We start from the raw sequence: 24,827 nt of genomic DNA, 5'->3' as shown, positions 1-24,827 counted from the left end.
CTGGGCACTGAGCTCTGAAATGGCAAAGGTAAGTCCAGCTGGTACATAAAAGAGGTATGGCAAGGGGAAGGGGGAAAGAGCTCTGGCAAACAGGGCAGGGCCAAGAAAGCTACCTTCTACGGGATGTGCAATGCCTGCTATTTTGATATTATACAAGGCAGGGCAAGTGAATGTTGTTGGGGGAGTGGGGGGAGAAGTTGGTTGAAGACGAAGCAGAAGAAAAGAAAGGATAAAGAAGCTGAAGAGCAACTGGGAAAGGAAAAACGCAAGAATGCACGCCAAAGGGGAAAGCAGGCACGGAGCAACAAAACAGATATGGCTCTGTTACAGAGACCGCTCGCAGCAAGGAACAGCTAAAAGGGACGGCGGTCAAGCAATAAGCAGCGGCCTGGGGTTCCGCTCACTTGTAGATCTCTTTATTCATTCTGTCTATTAATCGGTCAGGTTACCTGTGTAAATCCACAGTATAAAGTAGTATTGTTCAGGCCCTCATGAGATGCCAGACTGATTGCCAATCGGCGTCTCCAAGCCACTGGAGGCTGCGTGGCCACAGAGTGAGTTATTTGTTGCTAGCTGGTCTCTGAAACAGCCTGAAAGGAACTTTTGATTGGTTCAGTTGCTCCACACCCACTCCCTGCCCTCAGCTTCCGATGCCTTCGGTTCATGGTGTAATTTCTCCCCAGCCTTGACTCTTCCCCCTGCCGCCAACCTGCTGCATATAAATTCCCCAGTAGGATTTTTCAACACATTTCTGTCTAACAAAATGGGCTGTGACCCACAAAAGTTCATCTTGAAATAAATGTTGTTAGTCTTTAAAACACCACTGGACTTTTATTTTGCTTAGACAGACTAACATGGCTACACTTAGCAATCACCACCTCTTTTCTCAGGCTCCAACTAAGTTGCAGCGCCAAATTTTATATGAGCCATCTGATACCTTCTCCAAAGCAACGGGAGAACAAGCAACACATCCCTTGTGAACTGGCGCGTTAGTACTGCCTGCTTATTCCCTTTACGCAGCAGACAACTCTTGTCTGTACTGTTTTTTTTTTAAAGAAGACACAAAACCTTAAAACAGAGACAACAACATATTTTTGCTTTCCAATTTTCTTTTTCTCCACTATACATCCATAGTGACAACCGCACGGTCCTACCTGCGTTTGTTCAGCCGCACGATGCTGCAATCGTTCTCGTACCCTCCGTTGTGATTGAGCATCCCTGTGTGTACGATGTGTCCGACAGGTACGTCCAGGTCGTTGGAGAAGAGATACTGCAGGACCTCCAGGGCCTGGTCCCCAGTGGACTGTAGCAATGGGAATGGGAGGAGGTGGGGGTCAGACACAGCAGCAAGCACCACCGCCTGGAACAACCGGCAGCTCCTGGCATGGCAAGTCTCCTGCACTGCAAACAGAGGCTCTTGCAAGTTCTGTAGTCTTCTCTGGACAACAAAAAGCCCGAGAAAGCAGGTCTCTGATTCACACAGGAAGCTGCCTTCATAGAACCACAGAGTTGGAAGGGGCCACACAGACCTCCTAGTCCAACCCCCTGCCCAGGGCAGGATCAGCCTAAAGCATCTCTGACAAGTATTCCTCCAGCCTCTTCTTGAAAACTGTCATCGAAGGGGAGCTCACCACCTCCCTAGGCAGCTGAGTCCACTTTTGAACTACTCTGACCATGAAAAGGGTTTTCCTAATGTCCAGCCGGTACCTTTGTGCACGTAATTTAAGCCCATTGCTTCGCGTCCTACCCTCTGCTGCCAACTGGAACAGCTCCCTGCTCTCCTCCAAATGACAGCCTTTCAAATACTTAAAGAGAGCAATCATGTCCCCCCTCAATCTCCTCTTCTCCAAACTAAACATTCCCAAGGCCCTCAGCCTTTCCTCGTAGGGCTCAGTCTCCAGACCCCTGATCATCCTCGTTGCTCTCCTCTGCACCCTCTCGATTTTGTCCACATTCTTTTTGAAGTGAGGCCTCCAGAACGGCACACAATACTCCAGGTGCAGCCTGACCAAGGCAGTATAGAGAAGGGCAGTATAGAGAGGGTCTTATATTGCAGTCTATTGCCTTAGGCTGTTTTCATGAAAAGCAACCAAGATGTTCTAATCTGGCAACCTTTGGCTACCTCGGACACGCAGTAAGCGACAGTGGCCAGTGCCAGAGCAGCAGCACTCCCCCATATGCACGCACTTGCCCGTACACAAGAATCTGCACTTACACTGATTTCAAACTTGGTGAACGAGGACATATCGATGACACACACAGCTTCCTTGCAGCACTTGACTTCTGCCCCTACGATGTCAAACCAATCTGGCTTGTAGAAAGTCTTGCTCTGATCTAGGGCCAACAAGTCTAAAGAAAAGAAACACAAGAGACATATTGAGAAATGACCAGAAAAATACTGGGAACTTAAGATGCATAGGGACAGAAAGAAAGATGGCGTGCCAGTAACAAATATTCGAGTGTTCATTCATGAAGGCACACGCATGGATTCGGTGCTGGTGCAGAAGACAATTGCCCATATTTTCTATTCAAAGAACTAGCACTCAAATCTGCTTCCTGGGGGAAGGGTCTCTCCCTCTGGTCATGCCTCTAGGGGAGAAGCAAGCTCTTTCCTGCTCAGCATCCTCGTACTGCTGCTGGCAACTCCCAAAGACATCGTTTAACACAGGGGCCTGCAACCTCTTATAGCTAAAGAGCCAAACTGTATAAAAATTCAGAGCAACAGCTCAACAAAGAGCTAGTAAGAAATAAGAAATCCCATTTTCATAACTGAAACTATTTGTCAGTTATCAGTCCTGTTATGCTGATTAATAAATCCATGTTTCTGCAGCCCAAACACTGCTGCATGTTCTTTATTTGAAAATGGCACACACGGAGTCACACTATAATGAATAAATATACACAGGAGTATCCTGTGAGATTGTTCGGCATAAATCTGCACTTGGTTCACACCTGGATTGCTGGAAACTCCCCAACTATTATTTTCCTTTCTGTGAAACATTTCTGAGAACATCTGTGAAACATTTCTGAGTCCCATAAAAAAACCCGTTCCTGCCATTCCCTTCATTCAGAAATGGGGGGAATATGTCCAAATTGAGGAGCCCCTTAAAACAGTGCTGGAAAATTTTTTGTTGTGAACTTGGAAGTGGTTAGTTGAGGTTACTATGAGAGGGAGGTGGAAGGGAGGTGGCGTGTTTCTATAGCTGAGCTACAGAAATGTTCTCCTTTTGCTGCCCAGAGCTTTCTGGCAGACAGCTCGCAGTGTCAGGTTCTGATTTGTGTTTAAGCCAAAGAGACTCCATTTTAATCTTGTCAGTGTATTAAGTGTGCTTCTTGCAGGTGGGAAGCCTGCTGCTGGAAGCCTTACAGAGAGAAGAGGATTGTTGTGTCTACTTACGTCTGCCTTCCTGACACCCTTGAGAAACTTTCCTTTTCTCACCCTTGGGTTGTTTGTTTTGAGAACTGTGGGGGAGGATGGGGCCTGAGGGGAACTGCTTATTCTGTAGCTCATCCTTTGCTTGGCATTCGTAACAATTTCCTAGTTCAGCTAAGATCAGTGTATCTTGGAATGTGTACTCTAATGGTTGACTATCTCCAGTAAAGCCTTTTGAAATCAAAGGACTTTTGTCTTATTGCAGGAGGTGGGCTGAGTCGCAACTTTTAGCAAGCCACAGTCTGACACGCAGGAGTTAAGCCAGACTTTGTACATGCACACACACGAACACACATGAAACATGGTGAATCAGGCCAATAGTCCATCAAGGTCAGTCTTGTCTGCTCTGACTGGCAGCAGCGCTCCATGGCTTCAGCTAGAGGTCTTTCACATCACCTGCTACCTGATTCTTAACTGGAGATGCTGGGGATTGAACCTGAGACCTTTGGTGTGCCAAAGAGATGCTCTCCAATTGAGCCACAGCCCCTCCCCAGGTAGTCAGAGGGTGGAAATGCAGCTAAGGATGGCTACCCTCCATGCCATCCACTTCCGCATTGTGAGAATGTGATGGAGATCTTTCTGGCTACTCTTGGAGAGAAGGTAAGGTAGGTAAAGGTAGTGAGTCTCCTGTGCAAGGATTGAGTCATTACTGACCCATGGGAGGATGTCGCATCACAACATTTTCTTGGCAGACTTTTTACAGTGTGGTTTGCCATTGCCTTCCCCATCGTCTACACTTTACCCCCAGGAAACTGGGTACTCATTTTACCGACCTCGGAAGGATGGAAGGCTGAGTCAACCTTGAGCCGGGTACCTGAACCCGGCTTCCGCCAGGATCGGCCTCAGGTCGTGAGCAGAGCTTGGGCTGCAGTACTGCAGCTTACCGCTCTGTGCCACGGGGCTTTTTTTGGAGAGAAGATAGTGCAGAGGTACGTCGAATGAGAAGAGTAAATCTTATTACATTGCCTGGCAGAACTGGTAATGATTTTGGTACCAAGGTAGGCAAGGGCTTAGGTACACACAGGACGGTACAGCCAATGTCAAAATGGAAAAAACCAGACACATTCTTGTCTAGTGAAGTTCCAGATTCCGTCTGTTTTGTCTGCTCTCTCTCTCTCTTGTCCAGCTTCACCTCTGCTGCACCTTTGTTTCAACTGAACCCTTGTGAGGCTTGCTCGGTTCCAAGCGCACTGGTGGAGTGGAGAATGCTCGTCAGCTGGTTTCCCTTTAAATCCCAAGAGCTGTTGTCTAAACTGGAAGTGTGGAAGCAGCTTGTTGAGCCTTGACTCCTGCAGCAGATCATGGCAAGGGGCGGCAGGATCAACGGAGCCATCTCCAGGGGAAACAAGGAGCACTCTCAAAGAAGAGCCCTCCATTAGGAAACGTGGTTCTTCCCAGAAGGCACTATAAAGCTCAGCGCAGCAAGAGCAGGGACCTTTTTATGGCTTTCCGCTCAACACAAAAAGGCAAGAAGTTGTGGCTCTCAGAGGCTGGTTTCCTCTGCAGAGGCTCTCAGAGGCTAGTAAGTTTCATCTGCAGCTGTGGAACTTTTTAAAAAGCAGGTAAGGAGAGGGTGGCAAGATGAGAAAAGGGATGAAAGTGAGAAATAATGTGGGAGGGAAAATTCTTAAAATCAAACTAGAGGTAAAAACTAGAACAGAAAGGAAATTCTCCGGAGAACCAACACAGCTGTTTACTATTTGGCAGTCAAAACAGACATGAACAGGAACTAGCTTGCCTCTCCCCCTCAAGGTAAATGCAGATGGATATTAGTATTCCTTCGGTAGATTTGAGCTCCCTCTCCTTTGGCTAAAACTCTAGACCTCTCCAGGGTTGACTTCAGTGCTGGTGCTGAACCCATCTGTAGGACCGCAGACAGACCATGAAAGAGGACTACTCTCACCTTTCCCAGGGGGCACAAAGTACTTGGCCCTCTCGAACCCATGCTTCTCCATCCACCGAGCTCCTTGGGCATCCAGCCGGTCATAGAGGGGTGACGTGCGCAGTTGCCTGCCAGTCTGGAAATCCCAGCGTGGAACTTTCAGGTCATAGATCAGGGCTAGACGGGCCACAGAACCGTAGTGTCAAAAGCACAGGAAGGGAGGCATAGCCATCATCTTTCTCATCCAAGCAGGAACATCGCGTTACTCCTGAAAATCTCAGAAAAATACCAGTCCCTGGCCTTGAACAGAAAATCTCCAAAGAAGGGAATTCCGTAACAACCTTACTCCACAATAAACTATTCTTCAATTGAAACCATGGTTTACATTAAATGAGTTGAGTCTACTGAGATCCTCCACTCTCAATAGGGTGTAGCTCCTAGGCCAGCCATTCTTCTGTGTACACTCCAATCATCTTACCCCCTTGGAGTCCTAATGGGCTCTCCCATCAATGGTATTCATCCCTACCCAAATGCTCTCTTTGGGACAGGCCAATCCTGCACACCTTGCAGGCAACCAACTGCTACATATGAAGAATCCAACCAGACTTGTAATTGCTCTATGCCAAATTTTGTCACTTTCGAAGCTTGGACACTCCGGACAGTTTCCCAACTCCACCACCACAGAGCCCATGACACCCTAACACCGAGCATGAACTGAGGGTAAGCGAATCGTTGCAAATTCGGGAGCAGGTGACTTACGCATGACTTCCATGACACGGTGGCGGAGGAAGGTGCGGCTGCCCTGCAAAGCGCCGAAGCGCTTCAGGTCCAGGGGCCAGACGTTGTCAGAGGGATAGCCGTTCACCATCCATTCAGCCAGGTATCTGTCCAGAGAGGAAGACAAGGAGGAACGGGGGGATTAGGTGGGGCAGAAGGGACAGTTTTCAGGAGAGGCGTGCGCTGCCCTTAGGAGTCACGAAGCATGACTCACAAAGCAACATCACCGGGTGCAACAGAGAAGGGAGAATACTTTTTTTGGTTACTCTCAGAGACTGCAGGGATGAGGTCACAGCCCAGGATGTTTATTATACCCGTAGCAGCAGAGCCTGTTGTGAAAATAAATACAATGGGCTCTAGCAGCCGGCACGGAGGCAACAGGAAGGCCGCGGTGGGTGGTGGTGACCCTGTTCTGTGCCTCCCCACCACCTCTGCGGCCCCTCAGAGGCCTGCTGCCAGCGGCACGAAGGCCCAGCACGGACCTCCAATGCCCCACCAGGGGGCTGGGGCTCCCCTGTTCTGCACCTCCATGCCCGCTCTGCGGCCCCTCAGAGGCTTACCGTGTGGACAACTGACCTTTTATCCTGACACAGGTGAACCTGCAGTACGCCTGCGCCAGAAGAGGTGAGTCGTCACCAATACGGCTCGGCTGTTATGCATAGGATGCCTCAGCATGCCTAAAACAGTTGTCTGCACAGACTCTTTTTACAAAACAAGGCCAAAGCTCCCAGTCTCTGCACCCTTTTGAGAAATAAGTGACCAACAGTGCAATTCCAAGCAAAGTTACACCCTTCTAAGCCCAATGACTTCAATGGACTTATAGGCGTGTAACTCTGCTTAAAATGGCTGGCCCTAGGAGAGAAAACCACTGTCCTCACCAGGCGAAGATTAAAAGGGCTTTGAAAGTAAGTTAGCCAAAAAACCATAGACAGGACTGCATGTAATCTGCTTTTTTTTTTTTTAAATCAAATTCTGGATCAAGAAAAGGTGAATTCCATGGACAGCATGCAGGTTCGGTCAAACTGCATTATTCAACGTATTTGCTCACCATTCTGCAAATCTCTGCATCGTGTGTTCTAATTGTGCTGGTTGTGGGAGGAGCAAAAAGCTGTTCAGAGCACTGAAGTCTTGCCTCTAACCCCTCTGGGACTCCAGCAGGCCCTTTCAAGCATATTTTCAGAACAGCCGTGGCTCGAAAACTGACTAACTTCTCAAAATGGAAGTCTTAAGTTCTCGGGGAGCTCAGCTGTGCATCGCTGCTGCCCTCCTTTGGCATCACAGCAAACCCACAACGCCCTGACTGGAGGGCTAAGGGAAGTCCTGCCTACACTATCAAATACCCAAGGCTGCAAAAATATTAACTTCTGGCCAGCTACAACTACGGCTGAGAAACGACAGAGAAAGCAGGGCATGCTGCCCCTACCCATCCTGCACATCTGGAAAGCGATACGGAAGACAGACCGGGCCAAAATCATTCAGAGTAGAATGGCACGTTCTGACCCCACCACGAGTCTCCAAAGCCCAGCTGCTGCTTTATGTAGGCAAGGTGAATCAAAGAAGGTGCTGTTTCTAATGGAGACGGCGCTGGGTGGAGTGGAGAGATGCGCTATGGTAACGCCTTTTCCAGGTCCACTCCTATACGCATGTAAGATAAATTCCCACTATCCCAGTCCAGTCCATCGATTATGACAAGCAGGTCTGGACTGTGTGTGGGAGTGCTAGCCAGGAGAGTGCTGGAAAAGCCACGGGGAAAGTTCAGCCCCCTTCTTCTGTTTGCTGCTTCTCTGCTGGAAAACTGTACTGCTCAGCCCCACTCAGTTTGGGACAAAAAAAACCTTGGAGGAGGTAGAACGCACACAGCAGGACACCGTGGAGAGGTGTGGGTGAGCCACTTACTTGCCTGCTCCCCCACCAAAAGAGGTGCCCGCAGAGTTCATCCCAGCCAGGACGAAGTAGCCCTGCACAGTTGGGGACTCTCCGATGATGCATCGCATGTCTGGAGTGAAGGATTCGGGGCAATTGACCAGCTGCACGATCTCCAGAGCCTCCAGTCCTGGCATCCTCCGGAGAAGGGCGCTCAGAAGGGGCTCTGTTTCCCAAGACAAGACAAGTCAAGACAAAGCACCTGAAATCCTAAAAAGAAAACCACATTTTCTAGAAGCCCTTAGCCTGTTTGTATGGACGGGCAACACACAGACTGTGTGAATGCTAAAAAGCCTTATGTCTGCCAGGCTTTTATTCTGTGGCCTGAACTGCTTCTCTGGAGTGGAGACAGCTTCCTGCGCACAGCTTTGGCGACGCTACATGGCACAGCGACACTGGAGCAACGAGGGATGCCGCAGCGCTACTCAGCGTTGGTTGAACATGGTGGGGAAAGGGGAGAGATCCTTACCAAAGTGGTCCCAGTCCTCTTGTAAATTCTGAATCTCAAGCTGGTTCTTGCCTTCCGTGAAGATCGGCTTGGGGTTCTTCTCAAAGCCCCCCGAGAGGATTCCCCCTTGCCAGCTGCGAATGTAAATCCTCCCGTCAGGGTCCACAATAGCTGTGGAGGGAAGGGGAAAGGCGTGGCTGTCAAAACACAGGCCCCAAACAAAGGAACTCTAAGAGGAACAGAGCTGTGAACCAGGCTGGCTCTCCGCTGCTTTGAAGGCACAGCTGGCCCGTATCTGGCGCTGAGGTATCTGCTCACATGTCAAAATGTCCTTCTATTGGGGCCCAGGGGCAGGGCTCTTTGCCAAGGATGTTTCTGCTCAAAGCACTTGGAATCCAAATGGGCCACCAGCCAATCCCAACACTCCCTCTATACTCTCACTCCTGTTTCTCTCGCAACCACCCACTGGTCCACTGCTTACAGAGACTGCTGTAGAACCTCCACACTGAAACCTACATGACTTTGATCAGGAGTGGAGTTAACGCTTAGGGGACTGTGTGGAGACAAAAAAACAGTACGCGGCAAGCAGCGTGAAACAGGAAAACAGAAGCAAGGCAGTCTCACCTGCAGAGAACTGCACGCTACTGAAACAGACTCCCAAGCTCCCGGCCCAAGAAGAACCAGAGTGCTCAACCAGCAGGCCTCTGTGTCCTCTGTACGGCACCAAAGAATACCACTGGAGCGCTTGCAGGGAAGCCGAGAGGGGCTTCCCCGCAAGCAGCTTCCACAAACTACAGAAAGGAGAGGAAGGGACCTCACTTGGCATGTTGCTCTCCAAGGGTGACTTCAGAGGGCGTGTCAGGAGGTAGAAGTGCTCGCAGGCGTGCAGTGGGATGCTGACCGGCTCCTCATTGGAAAGGCCCAGCTCATAAGCCCACTGAAATCAAAGAAGGCAAGTTACTGTCAATGTAGACGGCAGGTTTCTCCCCTGCCCCTGCCCCAGGCACGGCTCAAGAACGGCCTTTGCAAACCACGGAAGTATTCCTGATTGTGACAATGAACCGGATATGCTGCTGGGAAGGCAGACAAGAGCTATGGCGGCCAGGGCAATAGTCAGCTGAGACTACTTATTTAGAATGCCCTGCAGCTCCTTTTTCTTCCTCCTGATCAGGGGAAGCAAAATGAAAGCTGGGAGTCTTCCCCTCCGCACCATATTGTGCAGAGCACACGATCCACTCTAGCCCGAAACCAGCCCCTGCCAGATGGATGTCCCAAAAACAACCCTACAGGGATGGACTGCAACCAGACATTAAAATGCTGGGTGAGTTTCTCTTTCTCTGCAGACTGTCCCTGTATGGCAACAGAAGAGACTCGCCTGCGTGTGAGCATCTGAGTGCTCAACTACACATCCCTGTCTCTGTTGCGAACACAGCCTCTGGGTTGCTTTATAGACTTTAACCCTTTCCTTCCCTGCCATTTCCTCCTTTTTAAAAATAAACACTATTTTGCTGCTTTGGCTCCTGCTAGGGAAAACTTACAGACACTTGTGTTTTTTATCTCAGGGGTGGTAAATGCAGCTCAGGGGTGGGATGTTCCAGAGAGACAATGGCAGCGGAGGAAAGGTTACCCCCTCCCCCGCCCCCCAAATTATTCTCTTCCTGGATAAAGCAACCCCAAGAGCTGCATTTGTAAAAGAAAACAATTCTTCTAAAATAAATGCAGAAGAAGCATCTCGTTGAGCCTCGAGAATACGTTTTAAAGCTGGAAGGTAGATTTGGAAGCTCCCCTAGAACCTTTTGAAGGAGAAACATCAGAGGGAAAACCAAAATAATCAACAGCAATTACTGGCCCGACATACCCGTCCGTAAAAGTGGCCGTACAAAACAATTAGCACCTGACCTGTCCAGCACAGTTAACAAAATACTGGCACTCAATCGATCCTCTATCAGTCTCCACTGCAGCCACGCAGCCCTTCTGGCAGACAACGTGGATGACACTCGTCCGCTCGTGGATCTGGACACCTGAGTAGAGAAGGCAGGCAAAGGACATCAGACGAGCAGGCAGGCCACACGGCCCCTTCCAAAGAAACGCCGATGGAATCCTGCGTGCCACAGCACAAATTAACAGAGTCTGAACTAAGACGTCACATCTTTGACCAGCTAAGTGCTTAGGCGGCTCAGTATTATTTTATTGTATTATATTGGATTGTATTTTAACATGTTTTCCATACTTATTCCCTACAGGACTCAGAGCAGCTTACAATAATATCAAAATACAGATTAGTAATTTAAACAAATAAAAATATTGAAAGAAACAAAACTGACAAAATGTACAACTAACAATAGCCCGGGACTGTCCTGGATGTACCAGGCTGGCTCACTTGGGGGCAAAGCTGGATCCCATCAGCAGCCCAGGACTGAAGTCTCTTTAGCAACAGGCTCCAGGAGGCAGGCGTTCTTACAGGGCCTTGGCTCAGAGGAGGGCAGGGCTGAGCAGCTGTTCCCTCTCAACACAGGCTGGAAGTTACAATGTTCTGATAGCAGTAAACTCACCGGGAGACAATTTAAAGCCTGTGTGGGTGGAGAGTAGATCGCAGGGCGCTGCTGGACCCCCAGCCACCAGCTGAGATTCTGGAAAAGAATGCTGGACTTCGTGGGTTCATGCCTGGGGAGCAGCTGTGGCAAAGCAGTGGAGCACAAGCTCTGCTGGCGGAAAGTCTACGGCCAATTTCTGGTTTCTCCAATTAAAGAGATTTTAGATAGGTGAATTGGGGGAGAGGAAGAGAAGACCCTGGAAAGGTACTACCAGTCAAAATAGATAATACCGAGCAAGACAAAACCAGTGGTCTGATTCAATCTAAGTCTCCCTTGTACAGTCAAGGATGACTAGTTAGTTATCGCTTGACTGCTGAAAGATCTTGAGCTTGCATTCTTAATTTGAAAATTTAAAATAAGTTAGTGGACCACAGGATTTCTTTTAAAATAAACAGTAGGCCACACATGGAGGCTACTAGGCAAACACTGATCAATAGACAGAAAACCGGAGCGTTCCAATACACATTCATTAGGTGCCCTTGGGTAAAGCGCTTGCCACCAGACGCTATGCTTTAACTTGGAAGTCCTGCTGAATTCAATGGGACTTGCTCCTGAGTAACTGCCCACTGGACTGCAGCTTAAAAGTGGAACTGGAGATGATGTTCATGGTTGCCACCAAATATTGTAACAACATGTTGTGGGCAAGGATGCATTTCCCGCCCCTGCCCTCCCAGAAGCATCCAATGACATCATCTCTTCCAAAGTCTCCATCACTATCACCTATTATTATTGGCGAGGAGGAACAGTCACCACATTCGTGGCTGATGTTGTTTGGCAGGAGTACTTCCCAAGAGACAGAGTACATCAATTGTACGGTGTAAAGATTTTTTTTTTTAAAAAATGGAACTTCAAGCTACTGCAAGTTTCCTAAAAGAAGTTGCTGAAGGAAAACCACAGACAAAGATGGCTAGACCATCTCAACTTTACAGCCAACCAATACTGAAAGGTTACTTTCTGAAGAGCATAATACAAAAATTGCCGTGGAATAAAAAGAGCATGGGGAAACCATAAGGGAATTGCTGAGGAAGATTCCTAAGGATGCTAATGAAGACATGGCAAGTCTTCTAAATGAACTAATATGTCATGACCAGGGCTTTTTTTCTGGGAAAAGAGGTGGTGGAACTCAGTGGCAGAACTCAGGACTGCACAATGACATTATTTTGGGTCAGCTGGAACAAGGGGGGAGTTTTTAAAAGTTTAAATTGCCCTTTGCAAAAATGGTCACATGGCCAGTGGCCCCGCCCCCTGATCTCCAGACAGAGGGGAGTTTAGATTGGCACGGGGGGGGGCAATCTTAACTCCCCTCTGTCTGGAGATCAGGGGGCGGGGCCACCAGCCATGTGACCACTTTCAAGAGGTGCCGGAACTCTGTTCCACTGCGTTCCTGATGAAAAAAAGCCCTGGTCACGAGAGAAGAAAAATGTCCCAGTGATGCTCACATTGTCTAGCTTAAGCCTTAGCTGCTGGAAGAAGAACAAGACCACAATTATTTTTTAAAAGTAAATAAATGAGTTAGGACACAGAAGATACTGAACTAGATGTTGGAGGCGGGGGCAAGCAGGGGAGGGAACGTGATTTAAGAGCATACCATTTTCGGTGACAGTTCACTGTTCACTCTAACACACCGTTCTGCCCTCAGTCTCAACGGAGCAGGATGCAATGATCATCCTTTTCTGTTTACAGGAACAGGTTCACTGACTAGCATTCCCCAAGCAGCTCTGCTGCTGTACTGAAAAGCCGTACCGTTCACAGAGGCAGCACGTGCCAAAGCGAGGCTCACGTCAGCAGACGATACCACTGCATCCTCTGGTACATACATGGCTCCCACCAGGTCGTGGATGTTGATGTGCGGGTGAAGCTGTGCCACTCTCTTTGGCGGGATGAGCTCGCATGGGATCCCCATGACCCTGCCACAAACCAAAGACAGCTCAAAGGCTGCTCCAGAATGCTTGGCACTCAAGGAGCACTCCCCTCCCCGCACATACTTGAGCCGTGAGGCAATGCGCTTCAGGGAGATCAGCCGGTCCTGCGTCTGAGCTAGCGAGATCGAGCCACTTCTCACATAACCTAGAACGAGAGACCGGCAACGGGTGAGAGTCTGGCATGCTCTGGGAAAAGACATCACTTCCAGGAGCTTTAAACTACGGTACGGTACTAATGTAACTTCTAGAGGGGGGGCTAGCTGGCTCGAGCATATGGTAGACCAGAAAACCCCAGACTTAGGTGCTCGTTCATTTGTGAAGCTCACTGGGGCAGACTTTGGGCCACGTCGTTACCTCTTCAGGCTAACCTACCCCATGAAATTATAAGGAGGAAGGGGGGAAGTTTCTCCCTATTTTATATAATAGGTTTGGGGTTGGCTAATCATAAGGGAGGTGAAACAAGCCGTGCAGGGCAATGGCACCCGCCTCTCCCCACAACCCGGACATGATGGCCAGCCACCTTTCTGAGATTTCGGTAGACACCACCCTGCCCATTTAAAGAAAACTCCCCCTCTTTACCAGTTTTTATGCCCGTCTCTTGCTCGAGTTGCTGATAGAGCTTGTTTGAATAGCTGGCCATCTTCAGCTCAATGGACAGATGTCGTGCGGTGCTCACGATGCCAGCACAGAATCTGGTGGAACCAGCAGCCAGCCTGAAAAAGAAAAACCAGGAAAGAACTCTGTATGAGCCCTAATACAAGTCTTTACTATTGGTTTGGCCCTTTTCATTTGCAACACGCTGTGTCATCTTTTTAACCAAAGCCACTGCTCCCATTTTAATGAGGAAACCAGGAGGGAGAACAGCAACTTGCATATGGCAAAGACAGGGTTAAAAAATACTAGTACCAACTCTTTCGTTTGCTGTCTAGTTTGGCAGCTCCCCCACAGCACAAGCAGCAGCTTCTTCAGCAGATTTGCCAGGGGATACGGCAGTAGACCTGGAGGTACAACACACAAGCGCTCTACCTAGCAGCAGCTGGTTTGCAGCTCTCAAGGGAAGAACGCATCATCCCCCAAGCAGAAGAAAATGGTCAAAAGCACCAGTGGGATGCAAAGGCTTCAGCCTGCTCCTTGGGAACTGCACTATTCAGCTATGTAGAGTTCAGGGCCTACAAACAAATCCTTATTTAATAACAACAACAACATTCGATTTATATACCACCCTTCAGGACAACTAAACACCCACTCAGAGAGGTTTACAAAGTATGTTATTGCTAACAACAAAGCCTGTTGTGAGAAAAAATACAACAGGCTCTACAAAGGGGAGGATAGGAAGGCAGGCATTGTCTCTTCCTCTGTGCCTGATCCTGGCCAGGTGAAGGCGGGGGGTGGGAATTGCCAACTGTTCCCCCTTGATCCTGGCCGGGTGAAGGCAGGGGGCAGGCATTGCCATCTGCTCCGCTCCTGATCCCGGCCATGTGAAGGCGGGGGGCGGGCATGGCCACCTGCTCCAAGACTGATCCCGGCAGAGTGAAGGCCGGTGGGCATTGCCTTCTGTTCCGCTCCTGATCCCGGCCGGGTGAAGGTGAGAGGCGGGTATTGCCACCTGTTTCACTGCTGATCCCAGCTGGGTGATGGCAGGGGATGGGCATTGCCACCTGCTAAGCTCCTGATTCCAATAACTAGGCGGATAAATCACAACTGGAGGGAAACAGTACAGAAATACAACAATCAAAATATATAAAGTGTATTCAAGTGCAAAGTGCTACTGCTTTTGCATAAACACTTATATAAATAGGAATAATTTAGAAACATAAACACAGATATAAAATTCAATGTACAAAATAGCTCCTGATCCTGGTTGGGTGAAGGCAGGGGGCAGGCATTGCCACCTGCTCCACAACTGATCCCTGCCAGGTGAAGGTGGGAAGCAGGCATTGCCACCTGCTCCGCTCCTGATCCCAGCCTGGGTTTCCTGCCACAGCCACCTGCCACCTCTGGTGGTCCACCAGAATAGGAAGTGAGTCGTCTAGAACACGCTTACTCTTTTATATAATAAGATTATCCCCAGAACAATCACCCTGTGAGGTGGGCGGGGTTGAGAGCTCCAGAGAGCTGTGACTGACTCAAGGTCACCCAGCTGGCTTCAAGTGGAGGAGTGGGGAATCAAACCCAGTTCTCCATATGAGAGTCCGGTTGCTCTTAACCACTACACCAAATTTAAGCTACATCAATTCCATGCACTATGTAAGAAGGGGGATGAATTAAAATGGCACAGGTTTTTGAAAATCCTTTGTTTGCAATTCTTTTAAAAGAGAACTTCCAGCTTTTAAACAAGCAGAGAAAAGCTTCAAGATGTGAGTGCCCAAGAATTGGCAGGTGAAGAGAGGTTTCCACAAGCCGCACTGAACAAGGCCTTCCACGGCACTTCTGTGCTGCACCTTCTCCTGCCCATCCTTAGGACTCCTTTGGTGCATAGAGAAGGCATCTTCCCACACCCAGAGCAACATTCAACGGGGAGAACAAGGGAGGTGTTCCAGAGAAAGGAAATGCTCTTTCCTTCAGGATATCCCTGAGCTCCCATCAGGAAGTCTGCCACGCAATGGCATTGGGCCTTATAAAGGATTACAGGGACGAAAGCAAGCCAAGGCATCTGAGAAGCCAGGGGTGGGTGGTTCAGACACAACAAAATGTTGCTCTGGATCCTTCCATTTTTGCCTCCTGTTCCCTGAGGGCAGGATCTGGGACTTAGATTTGCACTAACTGACAAGGGCTAGGAAAAACAACACATCACCTGAAAGAGGCCAGATGGAACCAACATTAAACAATTATTTACCTTCATGAAGATAGTTTCAGGTACATAGACATGTCGGTCTGTACTAGAACAGCAGGATTTGAATCCAGTGCCACTTTAAGAGACCAACAAGATTTTCAGAGTATCTGAAGAGTCAACCCTCCCTTCTTTAGACATGGTATCTGAAGAAGGGAACTCTGACTCTTGAAAGCTTATATCCCGAAAATCTCGTGAGTCCCCAAGGTGCCACTGGACTCAAATCCTTACATTCATGAAGGTGCCAAGAGATTTATCAGCAGTTCATTATACTTGAATTCCAGTCTTCCCCTCCAGTCAGCCTTAGATAGCAACCTTTCAAGTATGGACTTCCTTTTTAAATTCTTTGCCAATAGTTTGGTTTAAGAACTATACAAATGAACAGCATTTACACCATCAGAAGTTGTGCTTCTCGCCTTCCTGTGGACTTCTGGTAAAAAACAGAACTTGGACATCAGAAGAGAAATTAAACAGCAGTCTAGCACCAGCACCTTGAAAATTAAAAAAAGCAATTCTGGGATAACTTTTTCAGGCGGGTAGCCGTGTTGGTCTACAGTAGAAGAGCAAGATTTGGGTCCGGAAGCACCTTAAAGACCAACAAGATTTCCAGGGTATGAGTTTTTGAGAGTCGAAGCTTTTGAAGGAAGCCTTGACTCTCGAAAGCTCATACCCTGGAAATCTACTTGGCCTTTACGGATAATTTTTGTGAGTCAGGGTTCACCTCTATTGGAGGTAACTTCAAGGATGACTCATCCTGAGAATTTTTAGCTTTTACAGTACCACTGGACTCCTGGCTTGCTTTTCCTGGAAGAGACTCACACAGCTACCCCTCTGGAATTTAAGTCAGAAGAGATACAAACATAGAAAATGTGCAAATGCCTGTTACAGTTATACCCGGCACAGGACCTGTGAAACAATTCAGATGCCAAGCACCCAGAGCCTCTGCTAAGCTGTTCTGCAGTAGGGAATATTTTTAGCCACCTGCTGACATGAGGCCTGCTCTCCACCCCTTCTCGGAAGCCTCAAGGAAAAGTAGAGGGGCACGGACTTTTCCACCATGGAGGAATATCACAGTAGCTAGAGCACAGTGAATGGCAAGCACTTGCCCTTGCATTCCACTCACAGGCAACACTAAAGAATCTTAAACAGCAGGAAAGCAATCAGCAGGAACTAATGGAGCTTCCTGCACCCTTTTACAGTCCTGAAGGCTTCCACACACAGTCTGCAGTGTGAGATCCTCCCATGTGAATGGAAGTGCTCTGCAACGTTGTTCTTTGCTACCCAGGGAAAGCTCCTGCTCAAGAATCATCTCCAGCTCTAGATCCAGAGGAGTGAGCCGTGCTAGTCTGTAGTAGCAAAATAGTAGAGTCCAGTAGCACCTTTAAGACTAACCAGCTTTATTGTGGCATAAGCTTTTGAGAACCACGAAGAGAACTGTGGTTCTTGAAAGCTTATGTGACAGTAAAGTTGGTTAGTCTTAAAGGTGCTACTGGACTCTTTACTGTTCTCCAGCTCTGGGTGAGCCTTTACATACTCTGAGGCAGTTAGAATGGCAGGGGGAGGGGGGGGGAAATAAACAGTTGCTGTCATTTATTTATTTTTTTAAACAATCTATTTCTTGGCGTTCTACTTTTAAAAAGCCTTCCAGGTAGCTTGCAAACGAAGTAATAGCTAGATGTATTGTTGACAAATAACTGAACCCTGTGAGGTAGGCTAGACAGAGTGTGATCAGCCCATGATTAGCCAATGAGCTTCCATGGTAGAGCAAGGATTCGAATCTGGGTCTCCCAGATCCTAGTTTGCCACAACAGCCACTACACCTTGCTCACTCCTATTAAGAGCCCTCTACCATTCCCCCCATCCTCCTCATTCAAACACTAATTTATATCCTTTCTTCCTTCCCTCAAAGAAGTCAAGGCGACTTACATCAGATTTAGATGAAGGGAGTTTTGACTCTTACAAGCTCATACCCAGGAAAACTTGTTGGTCTTTAAGGTGCTATGGATTCAAATCTTGCTCTTCTACCATAGACCAACATGGCTATCCTCTTGAAACTATCACTTCCCCAGAAATTCTCCCATCCAGAATAATATCTGATTAAACTCTTTGGTTGTAAGTACAAAAAATGCCCCCAAGTTTGATTCAGGGGGAAAAAACCCTCACCTGTCAGATGCAGTCAGAGCTGCTGTACCTGTAAGAGTTCCATAGAAGGGGGAGTGGAATTCTGCAGATAGGCCAGCTACTGACACGGCAGCATTGTGCCCCAGCGTGCAAAATGAGACAACAAGGACCAAGAAGCAAGGGGGAAGAGGCCGGATTTCACATTAATTTCGAGGAACTAGCTAATTACTTGAACTTCAGTCTTCTAACCAGAGTTTTTTTCCTGGGAAAAGAGGTGGTGGAACTCAGTGGGTTGCCCTTGGAGAAAATGGTCACATGGCTGGTGGCCCCACCCCCTGATCTCCAGACAGAGGGGAGTTTAGATTGCCCTCCGCGCCGCAGTGCAGAGGGCAATCTCAACTCCCCTCTGTCTGGAGATCAGGGGGCGGGGCCACCAGCCATGTGACCATTTTCAAGAGGTTCCGGAACTCCGTTCCACTGCATTCCTGCTGAAAAAAAGCCCTGCTTCTAACCCATGATGATATACTACTGCTGCCTGCCTAGCACATTTCTTTTTAAAAATTCTCCCTTGTTGGCTAAATATAAACATGGCAGTTTTCTTACTTGTTGCCTGAACCCAGGCAGAATTAAGCATGATTTCGGGCCACTGGCATCAGCAGCTCCAACATGCCTAACTCAGAATGGCAAACGTAAGCACTGAGAAGATAAATGCATAAAGCAAACATTTGTAGAACATGTAGACACAAGGACAACGTTAAATCAAGGGCAGCACAGAAGATAAACAGCACCCTAAGCTTACATCCATCTACTTGATTTCAACAGAAAATACTTCTGAATAACTGTAACTGGAACATCAGCCTTCCTTTGAAGAAGTCCCACCTCATAGAAAGAAAAAAAAGGAGAAATTCAGTGGCAGAAAGAACAGAGATTATGCAGTCAGGGTTTGCAGGAGCCACTTAATACACTGAGAAAGAAGCACCTGGCAAAGCCTTAGAGAAGCTTTACCACTTCAGATTTTGTATATATATTTTTGTAGCCATGTTTCACTCTTCGGTGAAATTTGTAGTAGTATATATGGTATGCTCACAACAATTTTGTGCGGTATGTTTTGTCAATATTGTATGTAATTAGCTCAAAGTCACCCAGTGAACTTCAGGGGTGAGTGCAGATTCAAATCCAGACCCCTCCAACCCAAATCTCATTCTCCAAGTACTATGTCACGCCAGCTGATGGGTATCAGTAACAGACACCATCATTAATATTTACCAAGTTCTTGCAACACCTAGATGCTCCCTAAAGTAACGTTAACCAGGCAAAGTCTGAGCTTACAGGCTTACGATATCAGACACGACACATAAGAAAAGTGAGGGACAAATGAAAACCTACGTCAAAGAGGAAAAGAAATTAATTCAAAAAGCAAAAGAAACAAGGAACGTTTCAGACCATTTAGAGGTGGAAATGGTATGAATATGGGAAAAAGAGAATTCTAGCTCTAAAGTTTCACCACAGAAAATGGAAAACAGACTGAAGAACTGTTACCAGTAAAACGGTTCAACGTCATAGTAAAAGGGCTTAGGCTAGGTTTGTCTTAATATGGATTAGATCACAATATACTCTAGTTATACATGTGCATTCTAGGTGAACTTTGCATGAACTTTAATGTAGTTTGTCAACAGATGTTCCTTTTATCTTTGACTACCAATTAAAAGTAGTGGACAGTACTAGACGAATGATTTTTTTTTTAATTGCTAGAATGGACAGATCATGATCTGCTACTTAACTTTTGTGTCAATTCTTAGAGTTTTATGAAGTCTATCTTGCACCTGCATCACGATTGAAAATCTGAAGAATCGGCTAAATATAAAACCAATCATATGTTTATATTGTCACATGTGAAAGATCTTCGGTTTCTTAGCTTATAGTGCGTGCCAATTACTATAAAAGATGCCATCCAGGTAAGAGATTAGGGTTTTGATGAAGGAAATCTCATTTAAAAGATTTAGATGAGAAACATATTTATCCATGTGCTTATTGAAAATTCAATGCATTTCATATTAGATCTGATTTTAAATCAATCTTAGATTTATTTGAGAGCTGTTAAGAGAGTTAATTCTTGTTGTATGTACTTATTCACTACTTACAAGTTTCCATTTAATAATCCTTTATACTTTAGTATCTTGTTCAATTAAAAAGATAAGACTTTATTTCAATAAAGAATAAACTCTAAAAGAAGTTTCTGTGTGCTTTGAGAACCCATGCAAATTACTAGTACTAAATAACAGGTTCTTCAAAGAAAGGTCTGTTTTTAGGTCTCATTATCTAAAGCCTTTGAAACTGTTCAGAATTGGGATATAAATCTCAGAAGTGGATGGTTTGGAAGCTTTAATGAGGCATGGATAAAACAATTCACACAACAACTTTATTTATTTACCTAATTTATAGTCCACTTTTGTCACTGAGGCTGATGGCAGATCACACAATGCAGTTTCCTAAATATCGATCCTACATATGCAGTTTGTATTTTAGCTTAACAGTTTTATACGTGTTCATAATTTCTTACTAGCCTATTTAAAATGTCTAGGCCCCTTTAATATTTACCCTTTTTTAACTCAAAATATTATAGGATGGATTGGGTTCAGTTGTGGACATTACAACAGTACAAGGCCCAAAGGGTGTGAGCCTGTTCAGTACCTAAATGGGAGACCTTCTAGGTCCACCATCTTGAGCTCCAGCATGGAAGAAAAATGGGGTACTAGCATAAATAAATATACAACTTCTACAAAAGCCACTATGGTGTAGTAGTTTGAGAGTTGGACTAGGATTTAGGAGGTCCAAGTTTGAATCCTGCTCTGCCATGGAGGCTCACTGGGTGATCTTGGCCCAGTCACACACTCTCAGCCTAACCTACCTCACAGGATGATTGTGAGAATAAAACGCAGGAGAGAAGATGTAAGCTGCTTTAGATCTCCACTGAGGGAACAGGCAGGGTATAAATGAAATAAATAAAGAGTTTTATCTAGTCCTTTGTTTTTGCTTCAGCAAAGAAAGAAAAACTTCATCTTTACCTGCCCTGCTCCAGTAAAACTATGTCCTTCCATCCTAGTTTGGAGAGGTGATATGCCACCGATGTGCCCATGATTCCACCTCCACAGATGACCACCTGTGCATGAGTCGGAAGAGGTACCAGGTGAGGTTCTGCTCCACTTGTGCTGCTGCGTCGGGAACCAGGAACGCATCTCCATCCTGGGCTGGCTCTTTGCCATCGGACATCAGCCAACAGTCGGAGGAACATCTTCAGGATGGTCCGTCACCTCTTCCCAAGGTGACACTGATAATTTTCCACACTTGCTTCTGCTGGAAAACAGAAGAGGTCTCCTCATCGTATAACATCAATCTTTGGAAAAGTATAGGAATCATCCATTATGCTAACCAGTTACTTCTGCATATAAAAGACCGATCTTGGGTTTTGAGATGCTCGAGAGAAAGACAGGTACACAAATATTCTAAATAAGTAAATGCAGGGGTTTTTTTCTGGGAAAAGAGGTGGCGGAGCTCTCAAGAGGAAAACGAGGAAGAAACACATGGGATTCTTTGAAAGCATATTATTTTCAAGCATTATTGCCGAGTATTTTCAAGAGGTGCCGGAACTCCGTTCCCCCTGAAAAAAAGTCCTGAGTAAATGTAAGGAAATACCTTATACAGAGTATGTCCTTTCTCCATTTCCGCTAATCTTGACAGATGACAAGATTCAGAGAGAGGGCTGCCGCAAAAGACTGAACCCAGGATACCGCAAATGACAAATGCCCCCTCACCCTTGACAATCACCCCATAACCTTGGGCATGTCACTCTCTCTTAGGCTAACCTGCCTCACAGGGATAAAATGGAGGAGAGAATAACAGCTTAGTGTGCTGGGTGATCTTGAGTCAGTCATAGTCTCTTAGCCGATCCTTCCTCACAGGGATGTTGCGAGGATAAAGCGGAGGCAGATAGAATTATGCCCATTCTGCTGTGAAGCAAACTGGGTGACCTCAGGCCAATCACTTTCTCACTATCTCAAAAGGCTGTTGCAAGGATAAAACAGAAGAAACACATATAATAACAACAACACACTTTGTAAACTGCTCTGAGTGTGGCATTAAGTGGTCCTGAAAGGTGGTATATAAATCAAATGTTGTTATTGTTATATACCACTGCTTCATTTGAAATGTGGTGCTGGAGGAGAGTTTTGCAGATACCATGGGCGGCCAAAAAGACAAATAAGCAGGTACTAGATCAAATCAAGCCTGAATTCTCCCTAGAAGCTAAATGACAAAACTGAGGCTATCATACTTTGGTCACATCAGGAGAAGACAAGCTTCTCTGGAAAAGTCAATAATGCTAGGAAAAGCGGAAGGCAGTAGGAAAAGAGGAAGACCCAAAATGAGATGGCCGGACTCAATAAAAGAAGCCACGTCCTCCAGTTTGCAGGATCTGAGCAAGTCTGTTAATGATAGGCCGTTTTGGAGGACTTTCCTTCATAGGGCCGCCATAGGTTGGAGGCGACTTGACAGCACGTAACACACACACCACTGCTAAACTTGCCAACTCCAGGTTGGGGAATTCCTGGAGATTTGGAAGCAGAGTCTGAGGAGAGCGAATTCTGGGGAAGGGATGGAGCTGAGCAGGAACCTGAGGCCACAGAGTCAGTCCGCCCTCCTGGTGGCTGTATTTCCCAGGGGAACCGATCTTTATAGTTATTACAAATCGGTCATGACAGGAAAACTCCAGACCTCACCTGGGAGTTGGCAACCCTACAGACCCCCCCCCCCGACACAGCTTCTTGGAGGAACCCGCGGGACGCAAACGCAGCAGACAGAAAATATGGAAGACAAACTCCATCAGGGGAGGTCTGAGAGCCGAAGGACGCGCCTCAGTTTACCGTGTTTGAGTCAAGAGAGAATTCGAGGCTGGTGGAGAATGACAACAGCCTGGCAAGGTAGACCAGCGCTAACTGCGCCCGCGGGACAGCGAACGGGAAAGGCGGCCGCGCCCATCGGCCCCAGCCCCGCCTTCCCTTCATTTGCATACCTGGCCCCGCCCCTCGAGGTGCGCATGCCTCAGGACCCGACGGTCGCTTTAGACATTCCTTGGCCCCGCCCGCCCCGTCCATCTTATTTGCATACCTCGACCCCGCCCCCGCAGGTCGGGGCGGTTATTGTGAGCCGGACGCAGCTTGAGGCGAAGCTGTGGGCGGGCGCTTCCACCTGCGCGGGCGCCTCGCCGTCCCGCCTTCCCCTCCCGCCCCACTCCTCGCGCGACCTTCTGCCTTCCCTTCCCAGTTTTCCCGCCCGCGCTTTACGACAAGAGGCGCGCGACAGCGGCGTGACCGGTGCCGTGCGGCAAAACCGGGCACAACCAATCAGCACCCCGAAAGACCTGCGCACGCGCAACACCGCGGCCAATCAGCACGGGGTGTTCTTTGCGCAGGCGCACTCGCTATATCAAGGTCCGCAAGGGAGGGGGTTCTGGTCTGCGCAGGCGCGTTAGGTTTGTGTTCCCGCGCCAGTCCCTGGGCATTGAGGCTGGGTTTGTAGGGACGGTTCTTTTCATAGCTGCGTGGCAAATGCCCGGAGTATCACCCGTAATTATGCAACTACTACGGAGGGCGTGCATGTTTTTTTAAAGTGCGTTTTGCCTGCCGGAAGCCTGCAAGGAGGTCTTGGGAGATCACGCCCTCCTGCTCTCTCTTCTGGAGCCGCACTTCCCCGCAATCCCACAACGCGAAAGGGATTAAGCGAGGCTTCGCGGGGGAGGTTTGGCTGCTGTTTTGAGCTCCGCAGCCTCTGCTCTGGGAGGAGATCAAGGACGCAGAGGGGGAAGCATTCCTTCTGCATTGGCAGCGCTGGAAGGCGTGGCGTGCCTTGGCGAGGGCCAGCGACTTGCCCGCATCATTTGGGACAGTCGCGACGCTTTTTAATTTTTTTAGTAGTGCTTAACAGCGGCACAAAACTTAAAACCCGCTTGCACAGGAGCTTCCTTTTGGCCTTTTCCTCGCCTTCCTGCAATACTCCTAGGAGGGAGGAAAGAATTCAGTCTGAAAATTTGGCAATGCGGAAAAGGCTACTATTGACCTTGTAGTCCAATGCAGGATTAGAATCATAGGGTTGGGAGGGACCTCTAGGGTCTTCTAGTCCAGCCCCCAGCACAATGCAGGAAATTCACAACTACCCCTCCCCGACTGCCCAGTGACCCGGCCCGTGCCCAGAAGATGGGCTATTATTCCTAACTAAAATGGCATTGAATAGAGTTTACTCCTAGGCACACGTGAGTAGGACTAAATATAAAATTTCATACAGACAGACCCTCTTTAAGAACAACGCTTCTTGCTCTTCTTCGTGACTTTAAATCTATGGGTTAATTCAATTCGCCCATGTATTTGTATGTGAATAAGTTCCCTCGCTCCCCCCAACCTTTTGATCTCATTCTTACTGTGCTACACAGAATTCATCTAAAAAGTAAAGGCAGTACCTGGCAGCTGTGGGTTTGTCTTAGACTGCCTCCACTGTGAGGTAGCATTTACTGAAATAGGTACCCTCCATGATCTATTTATCACCACAGCAAAGAGGCAGCCATCCAGGGGATAGTAACCTAGAGGATGTTACGCAATTACCGTTTGGCGTAGTGGTTAAGAGTGCGGGATTCTAAACTGGAGAACTGGGTTTGATTCTCCACTACCCCACTTGAAGCTGGCTGGGTGACCTTGGGTCAGTCACAGCTCTCTCAGCCCCACCCACCTCACAGGGTGATTGTTGTGAGAATAACATACTTTGTAAACTGCGCTGAGTCGGCGTTGTTATCCTGAAGGGCAGTATATAAATCGAATGTTATTATTATTACACCAATTAAGGATGTACATG

The 24,827-nt window shown here is 47.6% G+C and overlaps 1 protein-coding gene across 2 annotated transcripts in view; it reads right to left on the bottom strand.

Annotated features, from left to right (window-relative positions):
• PDPR (pyruvate dehydrogenase phosphatase regulatory subunit) overlaps positions 1–23,217 on the bottom strand; it is a 37,055-nt gene extending 13,838 nt beyond the window's left edge. Inside the window, exons 1-13 of one of the 2 annotated variants that reach the window (XM_055000711.1) lie at positions 23,094–23,217; positions 20,996–21,284; positions 13,559–13,692; positions 13,043–13,124; positions 12,801–12,964; positions 10,363–10,484; positions 9,283–9,400; positions 8,485–8,634; positions 7,989–8,181; positions 6,075–6,199; positions 5,337–5,492; positions 2,216–2,349; positions 1,155–1,303 (exon numbers count right to left, since the gene is read on the bottom strand). In XM_055000711.1, coding sequence (XP_054856686.1) covers positions 1,155–1,303; positions 2,216–2,349; positions 5,337–5,492; positions 6,075–6,199; positions 7,989–8,181; positions 8,485–8,634; positions 9,283–9,400; positions 10,363–10,484; positions 12,801–12,964; positions 13,043–13,124; positions 13,559–13,692; positions 20,996–21,222 — 1,754 coding nt within the window. In that variant the 5' untranslated portion in view covers positions 21,223–21,284; positions 23,094–23,217. Of the gene's footprint in view, positions 1–1,154; positions 1,304–2,215; positions 2,350–5,336; positions 5,493–6,074; positions 6,200–7,988; positions 8,182–8,484; positions 8,635–9,282; positions 9,401–10,362; positions 10,485–12,800; positions 12,965–13,042; positions 13,125–13,558; positions 13,693–20,995; positions 21,285–22,849; positions 22,937–23,093 lie in introns of those variants that run through there. The other variant, XM_055000712.1, reaches the window with a different exon arrangement.
• Between the last annotated feature and the right edge of the window lie 1,610 nt (positions 23,218–24,827).

This window comes from Eublepharis macularius, chromosome 16, assembly GCF_028583425.1.
Source record: "Eublepharis macularius isolate TG4126 chromosome 16, MPM_Emac_v1.0, whole genome shotgun sequence".
Classification (NCBI taxonomy): domain Eukaryota; kingdom Metazoa; phylum Chordata; class Lepidosauria; order Squamata; family Eublepharidae; genus Eublepharis; species Eublepharis macularius.
Note: the sequence above shows the minus strand (reverse complement) of the source record. Positions and strands in the feature narration are given on the sequence as shown.